We start from the raw sequence: 19,713 nt of genomic DNA on the forward strand, positions 1-19,713 counted from the left end.
TGTGTTTTAAATAGCGTATGGAATAAGTTAAGAATGTACTGAAATGGTGTATGTTTAAACCTCGTAGAATAAAGAGTAAAACATATGTTCAGAGTCGGCTTGATTACTAAAGCGAATAACACAGAGACGTTTCAGGTGTAGTCACGTAGGAAGAAAAATACTACAACACTCTCTATACTCTACATTCAACACGTTAAAATATACTTCCGAAATACTACAAAATCTCTATACTTTACCTTCAATACGTTAAATTACATTCCAATATGTAAATATAGGAGGAAAAATACTACAAAAGCCTCTTTTCTTGGCGTTCAATATGTTAAAATAGATTTCTGAAATGCAAATGTAGGTAGTAAATACTACAAAATCTCTATACTCTACCTTCAATACGTTAAATTACATTCCAATATGTAAATATAGGAGGAAAAATACTACAAAAGCCTCTTTTCTTGGCGTTCAATATGTTAAAATAGATTTCTGAAATGCAAATATAGGTAGTAAATACTACAAAAGCCTCTTTTCTTGGCGTTCAATATGTTAAAATAGATTTCTGAAATGCAAATATAGGTAGTAATTACTACAAAAGCCTCTTACTCTACGTTCAATAGGTTAAATTAATGATATGCCTCCGATCGAATCGTTCATTTTTTCCTATTTAAATATACGCATTTAAATTAGAATTGCTTCTAGTGTTCGGCAGTCGATTAATTATTATCCACAAATTTTCCGATTTATTTAAAAAACGTTGGTAAAAAGAATATCATTTTAACTTATTTAATTGTGTTTTTTACCCAACCAAGCATTTATTTGAATAAAATTGGTATTTATTTAAATAACCAATAGTTAAATAAAAATTGTTTAATGTTTAAATAATCGAAAGTGAACAAGCCTATTTTTTAAATAAAACAAACAGACTTTAGAGTTGATAAGATTTGTAAATATCTTTTGAAACTAATAATTTTCACGCTTTATTTAAGTCAAGCAATTACATTTTTTAAAATGAAAGAAGTTAAACAATATAAAAATTTGTAAATATTGTAAATATTTTTAGGTAATAAAGAAATTAAGAAATGTTTTAATTAAAATATCTTTCATTTTCTACTACATTTTTAAAAATGAAAGAAGTTTAACAATATAATTATTCTAATATAATTGCAAAATCAGGTATTATTTAAAGTACAAATGCATTATTTAGTGAAGCAATTCTTATTTAAATACTTTTATTTAATTAATTTGTGTATCTGAAATGTATTTATTGAAAAATAAGTGGGTTTTACTATTTATCACGGTTTTTTATATATATATATATTGGAATTGTTACAAAAGGTTCTTTTAAACGTAACTTAGTACATTAATTTATTTTGGAAGTTCAAAACGTATTAAGAGCCCTCCAGAGTACTATAAAAGGATTTCATTTACAAACTAAATTAATATTTTCTTCAAACTTTCAATTCGTTATAATTTGAATTTAAATGAAAACATCATGGATTATAGGTGCGTAATCTACTATTAGACCGAACGGATTAAAAAATACTTAAAGTAAGTGGTTTTACTGATAAACTAAAGGAATTTAACTTTAAAGGGTATCTTAGATTATTGTCTTTAATATTATTCAAGTTCAAAACGTATAAAGAGTCCTTCAAAGTAATTTAAAAGAATTTTATTTACGAACTAAATCCATATTTTAGAAGTTAGTTTGTATGAAATACTTACTAATACCTGAAAAATGGACTTTAGAGTTGATAAGATTTGTAAATATCATTTGAAACTAATAATTTTCACGCTTTATTTAAGTCAAGCAATTACATTTTTAAAAATGAAAGAAGTTAAACAATATAAAAATTTGTAAATATTGTAAATATTTTTAGGTAATAAAGAAATTAAGAAATGTTTTAATTAAAATATCTTTCATTTTCTACTACATTTTTAAAAATGAAAGAAGTTTAACAATATAATTATTCTAATATAATTTCAAAATCAGGTATTATTTAAAGTACAAATGCATAATTTAGTGAAGCAATTCTTATTTAAATACTTTATTTAATTAATTTGTGTATCTGAAATGTATTAATTGAAAAATAAGTGGGTTTTACTATTTATCACGGTTTTTTATATATATATATATTTTGGAATTGTTACAAAAGGTTCTTTTTTAACGTAACTTAGTACATTAATTTATTTTGAACTTCCAAAATAAATTAAAGAGCCCTTCAGAGTACTATAAAAGGATTTCATTTACAAACTAAATTAATATTTTCTTCAAACTTTCAATTCGTTATAATTTGAATTTAAATGAAAACATCATGGATTATAGGTGCGTAATCTACTATTAGACCGAACTAATTAAAAAAAAATACTTAAAGTAAGTGGTTTTACTGATAAACTCTAAAGGAATTTTGGAATTTTCTAGAATAGCAAAGTAAAACTAAAACGTAAACCAAGTTTAAAACGAAACTAATAACTGGGAGAAAGGTTGAAATAAGTAATTTTTTTTTGATTTTTCGTTTTTTAATTTTTGAGTTCCCTATATTATTATAAACTAAATTAAATATAATTTTTGAAAATTTGTGATAAAAGATCTGCTCCTTCGTGTTTTACATATATTTAAAAACTCGAGATTTTAATGAATTGTTTTCAAAGCATGAAAAATATAGCAGATCCTTTGATTTTAATTGTAGTTAGTAGTTACTTAAAAAAAAAGTCGCTAGCTGACTTGGAGCTGGTGTAGTTAAATTTTAAAAATGTGTATTTTAAATTTTGTTTGTAAAAGTTTTTTTGAAAAAGTTTAGTATTATAGTTTAAATTTATTAAATAAAATAAAATATAAATTATACATTTGGTTTAGTATTTTACTATTGCAAGTAAAATTAATAGTAATTTCAATTACTTTTTTAGTTTTTTTTACAAATATGCAAACTATTTAGTTATTTCAAAAACATACGTCGAATTATTTGGTATTCGAAATACTATTGGTTAGTCAAGGAAATGTTCAAATATACGTGTATTTGGTCATTTTGATGGTCAAATAGCCCAGTATGGAACTGCGAGATGATAGTCAGACATTGAGACGCGGGTGGCGCCCGTGCCCCAGCGTCCGCGCCAGCCCCGTCGGTGCCCCATTTCACATTTCAGACGTCGACGGAGGCTCGGGGCACCATCAGGGCGAGGGCGCGGACGCTGGGGCACGGGCGCCACCCGCGTCTCAATGTCTGACTATCATCTCGCAGTTCCATACTGGGCTATTTGACCATCAAAATGACCAAATACACGTATATTTGAACATTTCCTTGACTACATGACTGAAAAATTGTTTAAAGCTCCATCTACTTGATTACAAAATTTGTTAAATACTTGGCTTTAAGGCCATCTAAATTAAAGTTAGAAGAAGCTAGACAAAGAGAAATTGTTCTGAAAAATAAAATTAAATATATAAAAACTAACCAATAGTATTTCGAATACCAAATAATTCGACGTATTTGTTTTTGAAATAACTAAATAGTTTGCATATTTGTCAAAAAAAAACTAAAAAAGTAATTGAAATTACTATTAATTTTACTTGCAATAGTAAAATACTAAACCAAATGTATAATTTATATTTTATTTTATTTAATAAATTTAAACTATAATACTAAACTTTTTCAAAAAAAACTTTTACAAACAAAATTTAAAATACACATTTTTAAAATTCAACTACACCAGCTCCAAGTCAGCTAGCGACTTTTTTTTAAGTAACTACTAACTACAATTAAAATCAAAGGATCTGCTATATTTTTCATGCTTTGAAAACAATTCATTAAAATCTCGAGTTTTTAAATATATGTAAAACACGAAGGAGCAGATCTTTTATCACAAATTTTCAAAAATTATATTTAATTTAGTTTATAATAATATAGGGAACTCAAAAATTAAAAAACGAAAAATCAAAAAAAATTACTTATTTCAACCTTTCTCCCAGTTATTAGTTTCGTTTTAAACTTGGTTTACGTTTTAGTTTTACTTCGCTATTCTAGAAAATTCCAAAATTCCTTTAGAGTTTATCAGTAAAACCACTTACTTTAAGTATTTTTTTTAATTAGTTCGGTCTAATAGTAGATTACGCACCTATAATCCATGATGTTTTCATTTAAATTCAAATTATAACGAATTGAAAGTTTGAAGAAAATATTAATTTAGTTTGTAAATGAAATCCTTTTATAGTACTCTGAAGGGCTCTTAATACGTTTTGAACTTCCAAAATAAATTAATGTACTAAGTTACGTTTAAAAGAACCTTTTGTAACAATTCCAATATATATATATATAAAAAACCGTGATAAATAGTAAAACCCACTTATTTTTCAATTAATACATTTCAGATACACAAATTAATTAAATAAAAGTATTTAAATAAGAATTGCTTCACTAAATTATGCATTTGTACTTTAAATAATACCTGATTTTGAAATTATATTAGAATAATTATATTGTTAAACTTCTTTCATTTTTAAAAATGTAGTAGAAAATGAAAGATATTTTAATTAAAACATTTCTTAATTTCTTTATTACCTAAAAATATTTACAATATTTACAAATTTTTATATTGTTTAACTTCTTTCATTTTTAAAAATGTAATTGCTTGACTTAAATAAAGCGTGAAAATTATTAGTTTCAAATGATATTTACAAATCTTATCAACTCTAAAGTCCATTTTTCAGGTATTAGTAAGTATTTCATACAAACTAACTTCTAAAATATGGATTTAGTTCGTAAATAAAATTCTTTTAAATTACTTTGAAGGACTCTTTATACGTTTTGAACTTGAATAATATTATAAACAATAATCTAAGATACCCTTTAAAGTTAAATTCCTTTAGTTTATCAGTAAAACCACTTACTTTAAGTATTTTTTAATCCGTTCGGTCTAATAGTAGATTACGCACCTATAATCCATGATGTTTTCATTTAAATTCAAATTATAACGAATTGAAAGTTTGAAGAAAATATTAATTTAGTTTGTAAATGAAATCCTTTTATAGTACTCTGAAGGGCTCTTAATACGTTTTGAACTTCCAAAATAAATTAATGTACTAAGTTACGTTAAAAAAGAACCTTTTGTAACAATTCCAATATATATATATATATATATAAAAAACCGTGATAAATAGTAAAACCAACTTATTTTTCAATAAATACATTTCAGATACACAAATTAATTAAATAAAAGTATTTAAATAAGAATTGCTTCACTAAATTATGCATTTGTACTTTAAATAATACCTGATTTTGCAATTATATTAGAATAATTATATTGTTAAACTTCTTTCATTTTTAAAAATGTAGTAGAAAATGAAAGATATTTTAATTAAAACATTTCTTAATTTCTTTATTACCTAAAAATATTTACAATATTTACAAATTTTTATATTGTTTAACTTCTTTCATGTTTAAAAATGTAATTGCTTGACTTAAATAAAGCGTGAAAATTATTAGTTTCAAATGATATTTACAAATCTTATCAACTCTAAAGTCTGTTTGTTTTATTTAAAAAATAGGCTTGTTCACTTTCGATTATTTAAACATTTAACAATTTTTATTTAACTATTGGTTATTTAAATAAATACCACTTTTATTCAAATAAATGCTTGGTTGGGTAAAAAACACAATTAAATAAGTTAAAATGATATTCTTTTTACCAACGTTTTTTAAATAAATCGGAAAATTTGTGGATAATAATTAATCGACTGCCGAACACTAGAAGCAATTCTAATTTAAATGCGTATATTTAAATAGGAAAAAATGAACGATTCGATCGGAGGCATATCATTAATTTAACGTATTGAACGTAGAGTAAGAGGCTTTTGTAGTAATTACTACCTATATTTGCATTTCAGAAATCTATTTTAACATATTGAACGCCAAGAAAAGAGGCTTTTGTAGTATTTACTACCTATATTTGCATTTCAGAAATCTATTTTAACATATTGAACGCCAAGAAAAGAGGCTTTTGTAGTATTTTTCCTCCTATATTTACATATTGGAATGTAATTTAACGTATTGAAGGTAGAGTATAGAGATTTTGTAGTATTTACTACCTACATTTGCATTTCAGAAATCTATTTTAACATATTGAACGCCAAGAAAAGAGGCTTTTGTAGTATTTTTCCTCCTATATTTACATATTGGAATGTAATTTAACGTATTGAAGGTAAAGTATAGAGATTTTGTAGTATTTTACTACCTATATTGGCATTTCGGAAGTATATTTTAACGTGTTGAATGTAGAGTATAGAGAGTGTTGTAGTATTTTTCTTCCTACGTGACTACACTTGAAACGTCTCTGTGTTATTCGCTTTAGTAATCAAGCCGACTCTGAACATATGTTTTACTCTTTATTCTACGAGGTTTAAACATACACCATTTCAGTACATTCTTAACTTATTCCATACGCTATTTAAAACACATGCGATAAAGATAACGAGGAAACAAGTTAACTCTGAACATATATGTTATGCTCTATACGTGAAGGATGTTGTAAGCTTAAATTCATAATGGTTAATGTGTAGTATTTTTCTACCTTTTTACATTTTATAGTATTTCTTTATCTATATTTGTGTGTATCGGAAATGTATTTTAACGTATCGAACGTAGAGTAAATTTTTTTTTATATTTTCTTTATATATTTGCGTATCAGAGTTGTGTGTTGTCGTATTAAAAGAAGAAAAAGGAACTTTTCATAGTGTTATTCTACCTATTTACATATCGGAAATGTATTTATATTTTACCGTATTTAAAATATAGGTAATTGTTTTTATTGGCTTGACTTAAATAAAGCGTGAAAGTTATTAGTTTCAAAATGATATTTACAAATCTTATCCACACAAATTTAATTTAATTTTAATTTTAGTGTTTTATAGTATCTTTCTGACTATATTTGTGTATAAGAATTATATTTTACCGTATTTAAATAGTAATAAAAGCGAATTGAAAGTTTGAAGAAAATATGAATTAAGTTCGTAAATAAAATCCTTTTATAGTACTTTGAAGGACTCTTAATACGTTTTCAACTTGAATAAAATTAAAAACAATAATCTAAGATACCCTTTAAAGTTAAATTCCTTTAGAGTTTATCAGTAAAACCACTTTAAGTATTTTTTCAATCCTTATACCTATATTTACATATTGGAATTGTTACAAAAGGTTCTTTTAAACGTAACTTAGTACACTAATTAAGTATTTTTAATTTACCGTAATTAAAATATAGGTAAGTGGTTTTTATCTTATTTTATACCTACGGAAGCGATAAATAAATTAAAGCAATAAATTTTTGGAGTTTGGAGATGGGTGGGAAAAAAAAAATAAGGCTCTTCGTTTTTCCAACTGCTTTTCTGATGTACCCAAAAATGGACCAAAATAGAACAAAAGTACCCTTAAAACGACCAAAGTCACCATTTTCGGCCCTATGTACCCCATTTCGGACCAAAAGTACCCCAAACTGGACCTATTAGCTTTATTGTAATGTTAAACTCCCATAGAGATTCCCCTAAAAGAAAAAAAACTTGCGGTCCAATTTTGGGTACATGAATTATTTCGGAGAGGGAATCCATGTTTTAAATTCAAATTAACCGCGCGCCCGGGCAATCCGCGCCTCCCAGGTAATCCACGCACGCGCGCGCTATCTTCCTGCCTAGGTTATTAATCATACAACTTACATAATTTCTACTTATTTCGTACGATAAAACGCGATCGAGATATTCGTTTTAAGAAATACTCGTGAGATTGGTTCAAGTGTCAAGCATACTACAATGATATTAAAATGAAGTTTAAAAATATTTCCATTCTACTTTAACAACGAATATTCCATGACGTCAAAACACTCTTAAATTCAAATTAACCGCGTCCCCCGGGGTAATCTGCGCACGCGTCGCCTAGGTTATCAATTTTTACATCATTTCAACTTATTCCGTACGATAAAACTTGATAAGATATACGTTCAAGTATCTTTCGAGATAAGCGTAGATAAATGAACAAGTTGGCCTGGACACAATATGTTGATATACGGGAAAACAAATCGTCGCGAGAAATACCCTAAATACATTGACTTTTCGACGATTTTACCCCCATTTCACCCCTTAAATCCCGGATTTCGATCCCGAACCCAAACCCGAACCCGGGAGTGGCGTCTCGCCCTCACTTTCCTTCTACTCAGTTGCAACAGCAGAGCGGTCATTTTCAAAATTGAAAATAATTAAAAATAATTTACGGAATAGTATGATCCAAGAACGCTTAAGCAGCTTAAGTCTGTTGTCAATTGATCATGAAATCACCAATAACTTACGAAATAACCTAGACCAAATTATAAAAACCTTCGCTGAAGCAAAACTTCGTCGCAAAAAAATTTAGATTTTTAATAAAAATTATTAGAAAAAATGTATCCAAACTTATTTTGAAATATAAATATCTAAGTTCTTTCAATGCTTTGTGTAGTCATAATTGTAACCAAGCTAACCAAAATCTGAACTGTTTAAAATTTATTAGTAATAGTCTGAACTTGTTTAAGTTGACCTTTATGGGTGGGTTTTAAAAACACGTAGGGTGGGGGCCCCTTTTTCACGTTCAACCCTGGGCCCCACGTCAGTTCGCTACGCCACTGGACAAAGCCTACATTTGCGAGAATGATTTCCGAATATGGCTACCTTTAAAATGAAACTCAAAGTAAGGCCGATGGGAATAATAAAGAATGTGAATATGTATTAGTATTTGTGTGACCTTATCCTAGAAATAGTAATACTATAATTTATAGGATGTTATTCTACACCTCAAATATCAATTTTCCTTTAAGGATGGGTTAAGTTAGAAGAAACCACCTATGGACTGTGAGAAGGATGATAAAATACGCGAAAAAGTAGATTAGTCCATAATTAAAAGGGATAATATAGCTAAATCCTAAACAAATTTGAAGAAATTAAAAAATTTACTACTAACTCGTACCCAATGGGTCTTCGAGCAAAAAACGCGAAACTCGGATCAAATAGATCTTCGAGTAATAAACTAAATTAAAATTAAATAAAATAGCCAGAAATTCCAACGGTAGACCGGTTTCGTTCTATTTGGAACTCATCAGTACCGTGCGGGAAATCTGGCTGGCGACTGTCAAATCTAAAGGAGAAACTAAGCCTAAACATTAAAAATTTCAAAACGCGTTGCATATAGCAATACTTTTTCGCGTATTTTATCTTCCTTTAAGGATGTTTATTTACACTGTTTGGGGTGCTCTTGTCCTCCGTTTTGCTCCCTGTATTGCACCATTTGTGATATTAAACTGCTCCCTTCAGTATTCTTACATGTAGCTACTCCTTAAGGGTACAAGACTACTCCCTTTAGGGTACAAGACTACTCCCTTTAGGGTACAAGACTACTCCCTTTAGGGTACAAGACTGCTCCCTTTAGGGTACAAGACTGCTCCCTTTAGGGTACAAGACTACTCCTTTTATAGGGTACTATACGACTCCCTTCAGAGTGTTACAATACTCCCTTTAGGGTACTAAACAACTGCCTTAAGGGTTCTACAATACTCCTTTTAAAGTGTTAAACTACTCTCTTTAGGGTACTAAACAACTGCCTTAAGAATTCTACAATACTCCCTTTAAAGTGTTAAACTACTCCCTTTAGGGTACTAAACTACTGCATTAAGAGTTCTACAATACTCCCTTTAAAATGTTAAACTACTCCCTTTAGGGTACTAAACAACTGCCTTAAGGGTTCTACAATACTCCTTTTAAAGTGTTAAACTACTCTCTTTAGGGTACTAAACAACTGCCTTAAGAGTTCTACAATACTCCCTTTAAAGTGTTAAACTTCTCCCTTTAGGGTACTAAACTACTGCATTAACAGTTCTTCAATGCTCCCTTTAAAGTTTTAAACTACTCCCTTTAGGATACTAAACTACTGCCTTAAGAGTGCGACAATACTGCCTTTAAAGGGTTAAACTACACTCTTTAGGGTACTAAAATACTGCCTTAAGGGAGCTACACGCTACCGGGTGAGAAATCACTCTATTTACGGTGGAAATAGCACCGTTTATACACCTTTTCAAGTTTTAAATTTGGGACCAAAAAAACCCTTAAGGGTGTATATATTAACCCCAAAGAGTGTTTTTTTTTTAATTTATTCTAAACCCTTAATATACCATAAAAAACATTTTTTTAAGAGTGTAGCCAAATCCCATATTTGCCCCCAAAACCCTTATCTCGTGATTATTCTAAGTACCCGTATACCTGAGTCAGTTACATAATTCATTTGAAAATTATGTACTCAGTATTTTTAGTATTGTATCATTTCTATTTCACGTTGCCAAAAGGTTTTAAAAAACAAAACACACTTAATCCCTAATGAACACAAACACCTCGCGTTTTTTCATCAGATACCTTGTTGCATTCGAGCTCAGTCAGCTCTCCTCCGATGACGCCTATAATTACGCCCCCCCCCCATGCATTATAAAATAATTGAACGGTGCTTCGTGAGTGCTTAAGGATCAGTGAGCCTGACGGCGTAACTGCGTTCGACCAAACAGAATCGGTTTCACTTTAATATCGAGGAGGGGATTAAGCCAGCTGAGGAGAATCACAAGTGGGAAGAGCGATTTGGCTGGAAATGATACTCCGAAGAGTACACCCATCCTCTCTGCCTGAAGTATGTAAAATACGATGGACGCAAGGGGGGGGGGGGGCGGTTCTCTTTGACTGGCGCGGTCCCCTTCTTCGACGGGGAGAGTCTCCACTCGTCTAACCTCAAATTTGGTCGGCAGCTTTCATTCGACTCCGAAACGCGGAGCGACTAACAACATCCCAGGTAATACTCTCTCTCTGGTTACCCGCGCGAGTCTCTTAGCTCTCTTCTCCTTACGGAAGTTTCCATTCGGGATAGTCGCGTTCTCTCGGCAGCTGTGTCTCTGGATCATCTTTTTATCGCGGAGATTCTCGATAGAGATAGATGTCCGCTCTTCGGACATTGTGCGAATCGACTTTACTTTGGATATTATTGTAACGAATTTTGTTACGGACATTTCGTTGACAACCTTTGACGGTACAATTTGGATATTCTAGCGCGCTTTGTTATTCTCATTTGGGCGTGTTTATTCGAATTAAGTGTTTTTAATAATTCCGGTTTATTGAAATAAAACTTGGTAACATATTTTATTCTTTAAATGACAATATCTGTGATTTGTTCGTAGAATTTTTTAAGTATCAATTGCCTTACCTTAACAAAGACATTGTTACAAAAAATTATACAATTTCAGGGATTTTAATTTTATTGTCAAACCAACGGTTCTTCGTTACTTATTTAAGGCTAAAATGGCCGTATAAGACAGTTTTCGGTTTTTCTTTAAATATAAACTCGTAACGTAAAAAGTTAATTTTATTAGTGGGAAGTGTAAATTCCAAACGTGTACTCCACCATTCACGTTCCAATTTAGTTGCGTAAAGTATTAATGACGTTCAATAAAGGAGAAAATAAAACTGGAAATACTGAATCGAGTATAACCACGCCGCTTTACGAACTATTTACGTCGAAACAATTTAAATTCTAAAAGTATCGAGTCCTTTGTGATACCCTTTCGATCATCAAGTCACGAAACGTATGGAATATTTATATCATTACGTGTAATGATAAACTTCAAACGACACTTCAACGCGACCAAAATACGTTTTAATTGGTATATCGAAACTGTTTTCATTTAAAATGATTTGTTAATCGGAAACACTGGAACAATTAGGCTGTTCGATGATTTGGGACGACACCAAGGTAAGTTCTTTTAATTTTCACCGTAAAGGAAGGAGAAGGGGTTTTGTTATCCGAGTGCCACGGCCCAACTTAATTTCCCCATATCGGGTGTCAACATTCCAAGATCAAATCTAATCAATTTAGATTGTTCGCCCATTTTGGTTTACTCTTTGAACTTTTACCTAACTGGCTTTTTAGGATACCTTTCGGGTTGGCGAATTTAAGTGGATTGACGTTTTTGAGGGCGACATTTCGTTGTGAAATCAATTTTGGGTGAAAGAGCGGTCGGTTGTCCCACAGAAGAGTGAGCTTACACGTTCAATGGTCGTCAAGTTTTCGATAGTAGTAGCAATTTGGATTAATTTCGAACAGTTGCGGTCATGATATCGAAAAAAGGTTTATCTAGAGGCATATAATTTTTAAATAGTCCCACGTAAAAACTTTACAGTTATACGTTTTCTTCGCTAACCCATTGAATTGAAATAAGGATTTTGAAAGATTCGGTGGTTTTCAGTGATTGAGACATTTATTTTTCTGGCACAGATGAATCAGCTTTGCAAAGTATGCGGAGAGCCAGCGGCCGGATATCACTTCGGAGCATTTACGTGCGAAGGCTGTAAGGTATGTGCCAACATTTTCTCATCACTGTAAAATGGGTTCACTCTTTGTAGACTGAAATTTGATTCAGTAGGGGGAGGGACGCAACTGACAAAAACATTGTGAAATATTACGGGGGTAATGTCATCTGTGCCTCCCTCTAAAAACGGTCAAAGGCCAAAGGTAAGAGCAAGCGTGCTTTATGTCCTCCATTGTATTGGACTGTTCTGATTATGATAATAAAGATATCTGAAACAGTGTAAATTGAATATCGAAATGAAATATTTCTTGATTGACCTTAATTATACTATACATTTTCGTTGTTTAAGTGATTCAAGATAAATTAACGTGGCTTTTAATGATACATCATAAATTTATGTGGTTCTAATGACCAATTCCACGTGGTCCCAATGGTGAAGCACCATTTTAGGTGTTTCTAATGTGGACCATGAATTTTACTCTTTTTAAAGTCTTTTGGAGATAGTTATTGACCATTCGAAGCATTTAAGAAATTTCATTTTGATGTAGGGTAAAAAATACAAAATTAACTAGTGGATAGGTTTTTAAGCGTTGGCTTTGTAGGCGAAATGATACTGTTAGTAAATTTGTTCCAAAATACACTTCTAAAAAAACCGTATACCGATCGGAAATCTGGTCTACTTGGGGACTTATAATATAGTTATTTGGTGGAAGACACGCGATCTAATTATGAAACCAGCAATATAGCGTCTTAACGAGCAAATCGTGCTTTTCTGTTTTCTTTGTGCTACACTAAGGAGACCCATTCAGCGATTCACGGAAGACGGCGCTTTCGCCGGATTTGACTTTGGCATCGAGCGCTGGGGGCGCCTTCTATCAACATTTTTACGAAATATGTTGCGAGTTATTACCCAAGATTATCTCTCTCTCTCTCTCTCTCTCTCTCTCTCTCTCTCTCTCTCTCTCTCTCTAACAATTGACGGCGGGTAAACTATCTCTAATTATAGACTAAATATACCGGAATCCACCCTGTAGTTCTCATTCTTAGCTTATAAATTGTTAGAACTCATTACTATCGAGTACGCTAGAGGATCCCCACCCTCAAAGTGTGCTCCGTAATCTGTAGCGTGACCTCGAACCCCTCATCACGAAAGCCTCGTTAAGAGACTCATACGACACTAATTGTTTTCGTACGGTTGACGTTTCGCGTTGCATTTCAAGCTTTTCCAAATGCCCAAAAGGCACGAATGTGATGGCGGTGGTTGCAGCCCGTCGCACGATCCTTTCTGAAATACGCCATCAAAAGCCACGTCGAAGAGCCCGTTCTTATTTCGTTTGTTTCTCGGTTTGAGTAATATTGAACAAGTACTCAAATGACTTTAAAGAGAAATTCGTGAATTCAGATTCGTTTAATTGTTGTTATTTGTTCTCTCGGAAATTCCCTTCACTTAGGTGAACGCGTACTTACATCGTGAAATTCCACGTCGTGGCTTGCCCCGGTTTTCACTCGTGCTCGTAACTTATCCTTGTTTAAACTAATTCGGAACAATTGGATTATGCCGTGTCTCCGATTATAGGAAGGTAGATTGGTTTTTCGCTGGGCATTTTCACTAATTTTTTTTGGTTCCTACTAGTTGCGCTATCAAGAATGATAAAATTTTACTAGTACGTTTATACAATTGAAAATGCGCGGATAAAAAGGTATATAAGAAAACCAGTTTAAGTTTTAAGCCGTACATTACCGTAGCTTAACAAAATTAAATATTTTTGTATGCTTAAGAAATGTATTGTAGTACGTGCATCAATTTGTTAGATAGTTCTATTCAAATGAATAACTAATTTAAATATGGATATATGAATTTCTGAATAAGACTATTAATCTCTGCATCGACCTTATTTAATATCAGATGGTCTTTTTAGTTAATTGTCCGAAAACTCGAACGGATATACTTGTAAGCCGACGGTTCAAATGTATATTTAATTAGTGCGCTGATCAAATAATTTATATATTTTCTATACAATTTCAATAGTGTTTCACGTCACTACGAATGTTTCTATCAGCTTACTGAAATTCATGAAATTTTATGAAGTGAAATTTTACGAATCCCAAAAGAATAGCTTGTAATTACTAAAGCTATCGTATACCTATACACAGCCAAAATAAATGCTTTCGTAAGAATAAGGAAATAGCGTATTATTTCGTTGCACTGCAAAGCAATAATTAATCTCTGGAAGGTCCTACGTTTTGAAAACCTTTAAAAAGCAGACATTCCACAACGACGAATAGTGCACCTCCCTGCGGTAATAATGGAATGATTTTAATAACATCCTCTCTTTAACCATTACACTCACGTAAGTCTCGTCTGACCCGTTAGAGTCGAAATAAATTGTACAAGACCATTTATCGGTGTTGCCCTTTGACCCCTCTCGCAGCGAGGCCAGAGTTGGAGGGCCACTGATTCTCATTGGCCTTTCTATACAAGAAGTGTGGGCAGGTAGGATTTGGGATTTTCCTTTTTTGAGTTGAAATAAATCCATTAATCGTGACGGGATGATTTCAGCCTCCCTTCTTGTCTCTCTCTCTCTCTCTCTCTCTCTCTCTCTCTCTCTCTCTCTCTCTCTCTCTCTCTCTCTCTCTCTCTCTCTCTTAAAGCTTTCGGTTCTCTTTTCCTTGTTTATTGTCTCTTACTATGCCTACCTTCTTAGGCTGTATATCTACAGATAGGGATAATGCCGCTGTAGCTAAAACATTTGCAATTTCACGATAGTCTTTTTACTAGTTATAGGGATAATGCCGCTGTAGCTAAAACATTTGCAATTTCACGATAGTCTTTTTACTAGTTATCCTTATCGGCAGATGTATAGATTACTGTATTTATTCATTTTTTGTCTTCAAGGCTAGACATTTGACTAAGATTTTAAATCTCGCCAATGTATTTTATTGATATAATCTCTTTTCATTTATCCCGTGGGTTTTCATGGATAATACTCTTTGACCACTTTCGGTTGATTTCGGTTCTGGGGTACATTATTTGCCAAAGTCCAATAACCTTGGAAGTTAAAACTTCCAAGGCAAAAAATTGTCGTTGTGATCCTCGAGATGTTCCTTATTATTCTTTTGAGAAGTAAAGGTGAGCTAGTTGGTAGTTATAGCTGGGATCATCCTTACACGTACGTTTATGTATCTAACCTACATACCTACCAAATTGATATATTTACATTCGTAATCCAATTTAATGATATCACTTATCCGGAGCTTAAAAACTCGTGTCAGTATAAGGGTTAATATTAAGCAATAATCCGTAAAGATACGTCGTATCGTTTTTCAACTCTCCACCCAAAAAGTCTCTAATCCTAAACCGGAGTATAAATCAATCTCAACTGATAACGGGTTCACCGGTTAATCCCCGTAATTCCATTTAGACTGGATATCATTCTCGGACATCGTGTGGGAAACGTTCCGTCCGTTATCAGATGATATCAATATCGTGGAGGGCAGCATCTTCTCTCTGTCTCTCTCTTTGAATTGAAATGAAACTCGGCTTGTCTATTCCCGTCGTAGCCTAGCCTCAGCGCCAGGAGCGACTTTTTCACAGCCGACACGAAAAAGGAGTGAAAGTAGAACGGGAGACGACCAGGTTGACCATCGCCACGACCTCTAGCGGAGAAAATAGCGACGCTCCCTGCCGCTATTCGGGTAGAAAAGGAGATGCACGGAGTGGGACAGCGTATAATAGGAAGAAGAGAGTGATTAATTTAATGGGATCAATTTGGCCCCGCTTTAATTGGCCTTTACGAGTTCTTTATTGGGTCGCGCCGATTCCTTATCTACCTTCTCCTTCCAAAACTGGTTACACTCTCTTTTTATCCTAGCGAACCTTAATCGCGGTTGGAGAAACTTATTTAAGCGTGTCATAGTTTGGTATGTCGTGTTAAATTAACAAAAAGACGGAACAGTAGTTGCCCTAGTAGCGAGGGCCGGATTAAGACTTTATGGGGCCCTAGGCCCAAGTTAATTTTGGTGCCCCCTTTCAATAGCGAGCTAGGCGCTTCCTCAATTTATAATTGAGAAATGGAAGGAAAATTCATTTTGCTGCCAGATTTAGTATGTCGTCAGGGGCTACACGGCAGTCCATCAGAGAATGTGAGAATCAAACATTTTTGGTTCATAGGGGTGGACGCATAATATAATCTCCAAGGGGAAAACCTCCACAATGCTAGGGATTACCTCCGCGCAAAACCACTATGCCATTGGAGGGAGTGGCCCGTATTAGAACACTCTAAAATACTAGAGGATACATTCCCTTTAAATCCAACGGTTCGGTACGAAAATCATTTTACTTAACAAACTTACAATTAATTTTCCTAGGTACTAAAAAAAGACTTTGATAAAATTTGTACGATAGTTTTTTTTTGGTTTAAAGCTATCGTCTTAATCTCAACGAAGTTGAACTATCGCGATTAAATAATTGAACGAAAATGAGCACCCCAAAAATTACTTTCAACTATATTCGAGTTTCACGAAATTTGAAATCGTATCAACTTCCGAAAACGCGCTTTTGTCCCCTCGCAACTTGTTCGCTTCCACGACATTGCGGTTTTTGAGCCGAATCGCGAAGTTAAATCGTGGGCTAAAGTAGCGGGTCTCTTTTTCCCTTTACGTGGCCGCGAAACCGGTTGTTGAAAGCTTGTCCCGCGGTTCCGCTTAAAAGATGTTCCCTTAATTAATATAAATACTTGATTAATTAATTTTTATTTCCACTCCTCGCGCTGCTGAGAAAATAAAATATAGCCACAGCTCGCGACTTCTTTTAAAAACGAAACTTACGAAGATCGTAACGGCGCTTCGACTAGTTTTTCCGCTTTTGGAAATTGGGGGATTGAACGCTTCGAGTTTTCCTCTTTCGACATTGGAATACTTCTTTTTATTTTGATACGAAGAAAGTAATTACGGGGGACTATAGAGATTTATAGTTCGCGTTTAAAGGAAGCAATCAACGGGGCAATTTGTTTTGTTTACCACGCGGAACACCTGTTGCTCTCGAATTACAACCTCATTTATATAAATTTCTTTTCTACATCTACACTTGAAATTGCGTTAAATAATAAAAATATTTTAATTGTGGTTACGTATTATTTATAATAGTAGTTGTTCGGTATGGTGGTCTTTGATCATAATCTGGTGGATGTTTTGAACACGATATTGACCCTGTGTCTTGATGATGACTGATACGACGGAAATACTTTCATTTGAATTTAATTCTTACGAGATTAGCTCGTCCAATAAAACGCTCTATTTATTGATCATAATCCTAATCGCGTTCGTAAAAAGCGGTAAACGAGGTAATAACCATAATAAAAATTTTCAGTTGGCCGTTTTATTGTACGATATATTAATAAAGAATTCAGAACCAAAATGAACACGTTAATTCTTCTTATAGTTACAGGATAAATTCAACGGGCGTAAGCTTAAAAAATTAACATTAACTTAAAATTCAGCCAAACACGAGAGTCAACCCAATTTGCAATCAAAATCTACTACAGCTTTCGTTTTTCGATATAAAATATAGAACTTTTCGAAACACCAATATTGCGCAACCTGATTTAGTTAATAGTTTCACCCGTAAAAAATAACCCGATTTTACTTCGAACGAAAACGGCGCTCTAAAAAAATAACAGATTTTTTTAACAGTTTTCGCGGCTTGGAAGAATCTAAAAAATATATATATATATACAAGCGAAGACGTTTTATGGGTTCGATATAATGGGGAGGTTGGGTCAAAGGGCAGATTTCGAGCTAACCTATATAATTCGACCCTCTTTCCCCCCTTATCGAAAAAGAGATATTTGATAGGCTTTTATCATAGCGACTTATAAGATAAATCGGAGCATCGCGAGTCAACGTTAGAAAACTTTCGTAATGGTACAACCACGAATTTTTCCAAGTATATTTTATCTGCCCCCAGAAATCCGGCGTCAACAGGGACATTTCTTTTTTCTTCTTGTTTTCTTGGGGAGACGTTTTTCGTCGGAATCCCGCGTGTCTTTCCGTTTGCTCCAAATATGTCAGGCTCCGTTCTGTTCGCGGCGGCGTAAACGCCCTCGCGACCCCCTCGCCATTATATACTTTATCGGGAATTTATCACTTTGCTAATCTACTTTTTCAGGATGATACCTAAGCTCTACCGAAAGATTATCTAAAGGTATCTTTTAGTTTAAGCTTTGGTTCGACTCACGTTTTAAAGCCAAATTTACTACATTACTATAACGTTATAATAATAAATATATAAAATTTCATATTATTTCAAATTTTTTCAGTTAAAAACATTTTAACTCCTGTATGATTTAAAGACAAGCAATTGAAATATTTTAAAAATGAATTAAATTACTTCATGTGGTAATTTAAGAGTGATTTTGGGAAAGTGTCATTTTTTTCGTTACTTTCCGGGGAAAGAAAAATTCGTGGCCATCACTCAGATTTGTAATGATAATTTAGTGTTTTATTTGTTAGACAAGCGCAGTTAATATATCGTTAATTCTTAAAAAAATCTATCATTTTTCTTCATTTTCTTTTAGTTTACTTTCCAGATATTCCCGAGATTTTGAATCCCGGCATGATGGGAAAACCAGTGCGTAATCATTCAAAAACCGTTAGGTTTAATAATATCAGCGCTGAGAAAGCGAATTAGCTGTGGCGGGATATCTACGACTGTAATCTCACGAATCGTGATGTTACCGAGACCAGACATACCAGAATTTCGCCACCCATCTAAACACATTCATATATATATAATAGAATGCTTTGACAGAATTGCCAAGTTAGTTTGTCGAAACGTTAATAATGAGTTAAGTGCCGCGCGAACGTCTAGATGTTCCCGTTCATGATACGAGGCGCTTAGCCTCTTTCCTTGGTAAATTCTAGGTCACTGAAACCAAAGCGAAACAAATTGGCTATGGGGTCATTATATTTTCCGCTAGCGAGTTAAAGTTTGAACTGAACGAGACCTTTTTTCTAGCCAATTTATGACATCCTTTGTTTTTATTTCATCCTAATGTTATCTTCTAGTAAAGCTCTCTGTAAGACTGATATTCGATACCTTACAAGACCCCATTTAAGTTACGGTATCGCGAAGTAGGCTAATAGATTGGGGGGTTTCGCCTCGTTCGTTAACTTAACTTTAAGAGCGCGCTCTTCAAGGACAATTCGATTTCGTCCTGCTCTTATCTTTTACTAGGCCGGTTTTCGACAAAAAGCCTGGCCTCAATTGTTGGCTGCTCCTCCGAGAGCGGGCAGAATCCGAGGGGTGTAGTGCCCTTTGACCTTTACAGGGGACCCATTTTGGTAGAAAAATGTTGAAGGCGGTAAGGCTCAAAGCGT

At 33.0% G+C, this 19,713-nt stretch overlaps 1 protein-coding gene across 1 annotated transcript in view; it reads left to right on the forward strand.

The window, feature by feature from the left end:
* The first annotated feature begins 11,662 nt into the window (after nt 1–11,662).
* The window catches only part of LOC149947186 (uncharacterized), a 38,924-nt gene continuing 30,873 nt past the window's right edge, over nt 11,663–19,713 (forward strand). The window contains exons 1-2 of the mRNA XM_090172123.1: nt 11,663–11,780; nt 12,303–12,380. Coding sequence (XP_090028249.1) covers nt 11,760–11,780; nt 12,303–12,380 — 99 coding nt within the window. The 5' untranslated portion in view covers nt 11,663–11,759. The remainder of the gene's footprint in view (nt 11,781–12,302; nt 12,381–19,713) is intronic.

Source organism: Leiobunum rupestre, chromosome 4 (assembly GCF_980474605.1).
Source record: "Leiobunum rupestre chromosome 4, qqLeiRupe1.1.hap1, whole genome shotgun sequence".
Taxonomy (NCBI): Eukaryota; Metazoa; Arthropoda; class Arachnida; order Opiliones; family Sclerosomatidae; genus Leiobunum; species Leiobunum rupestre.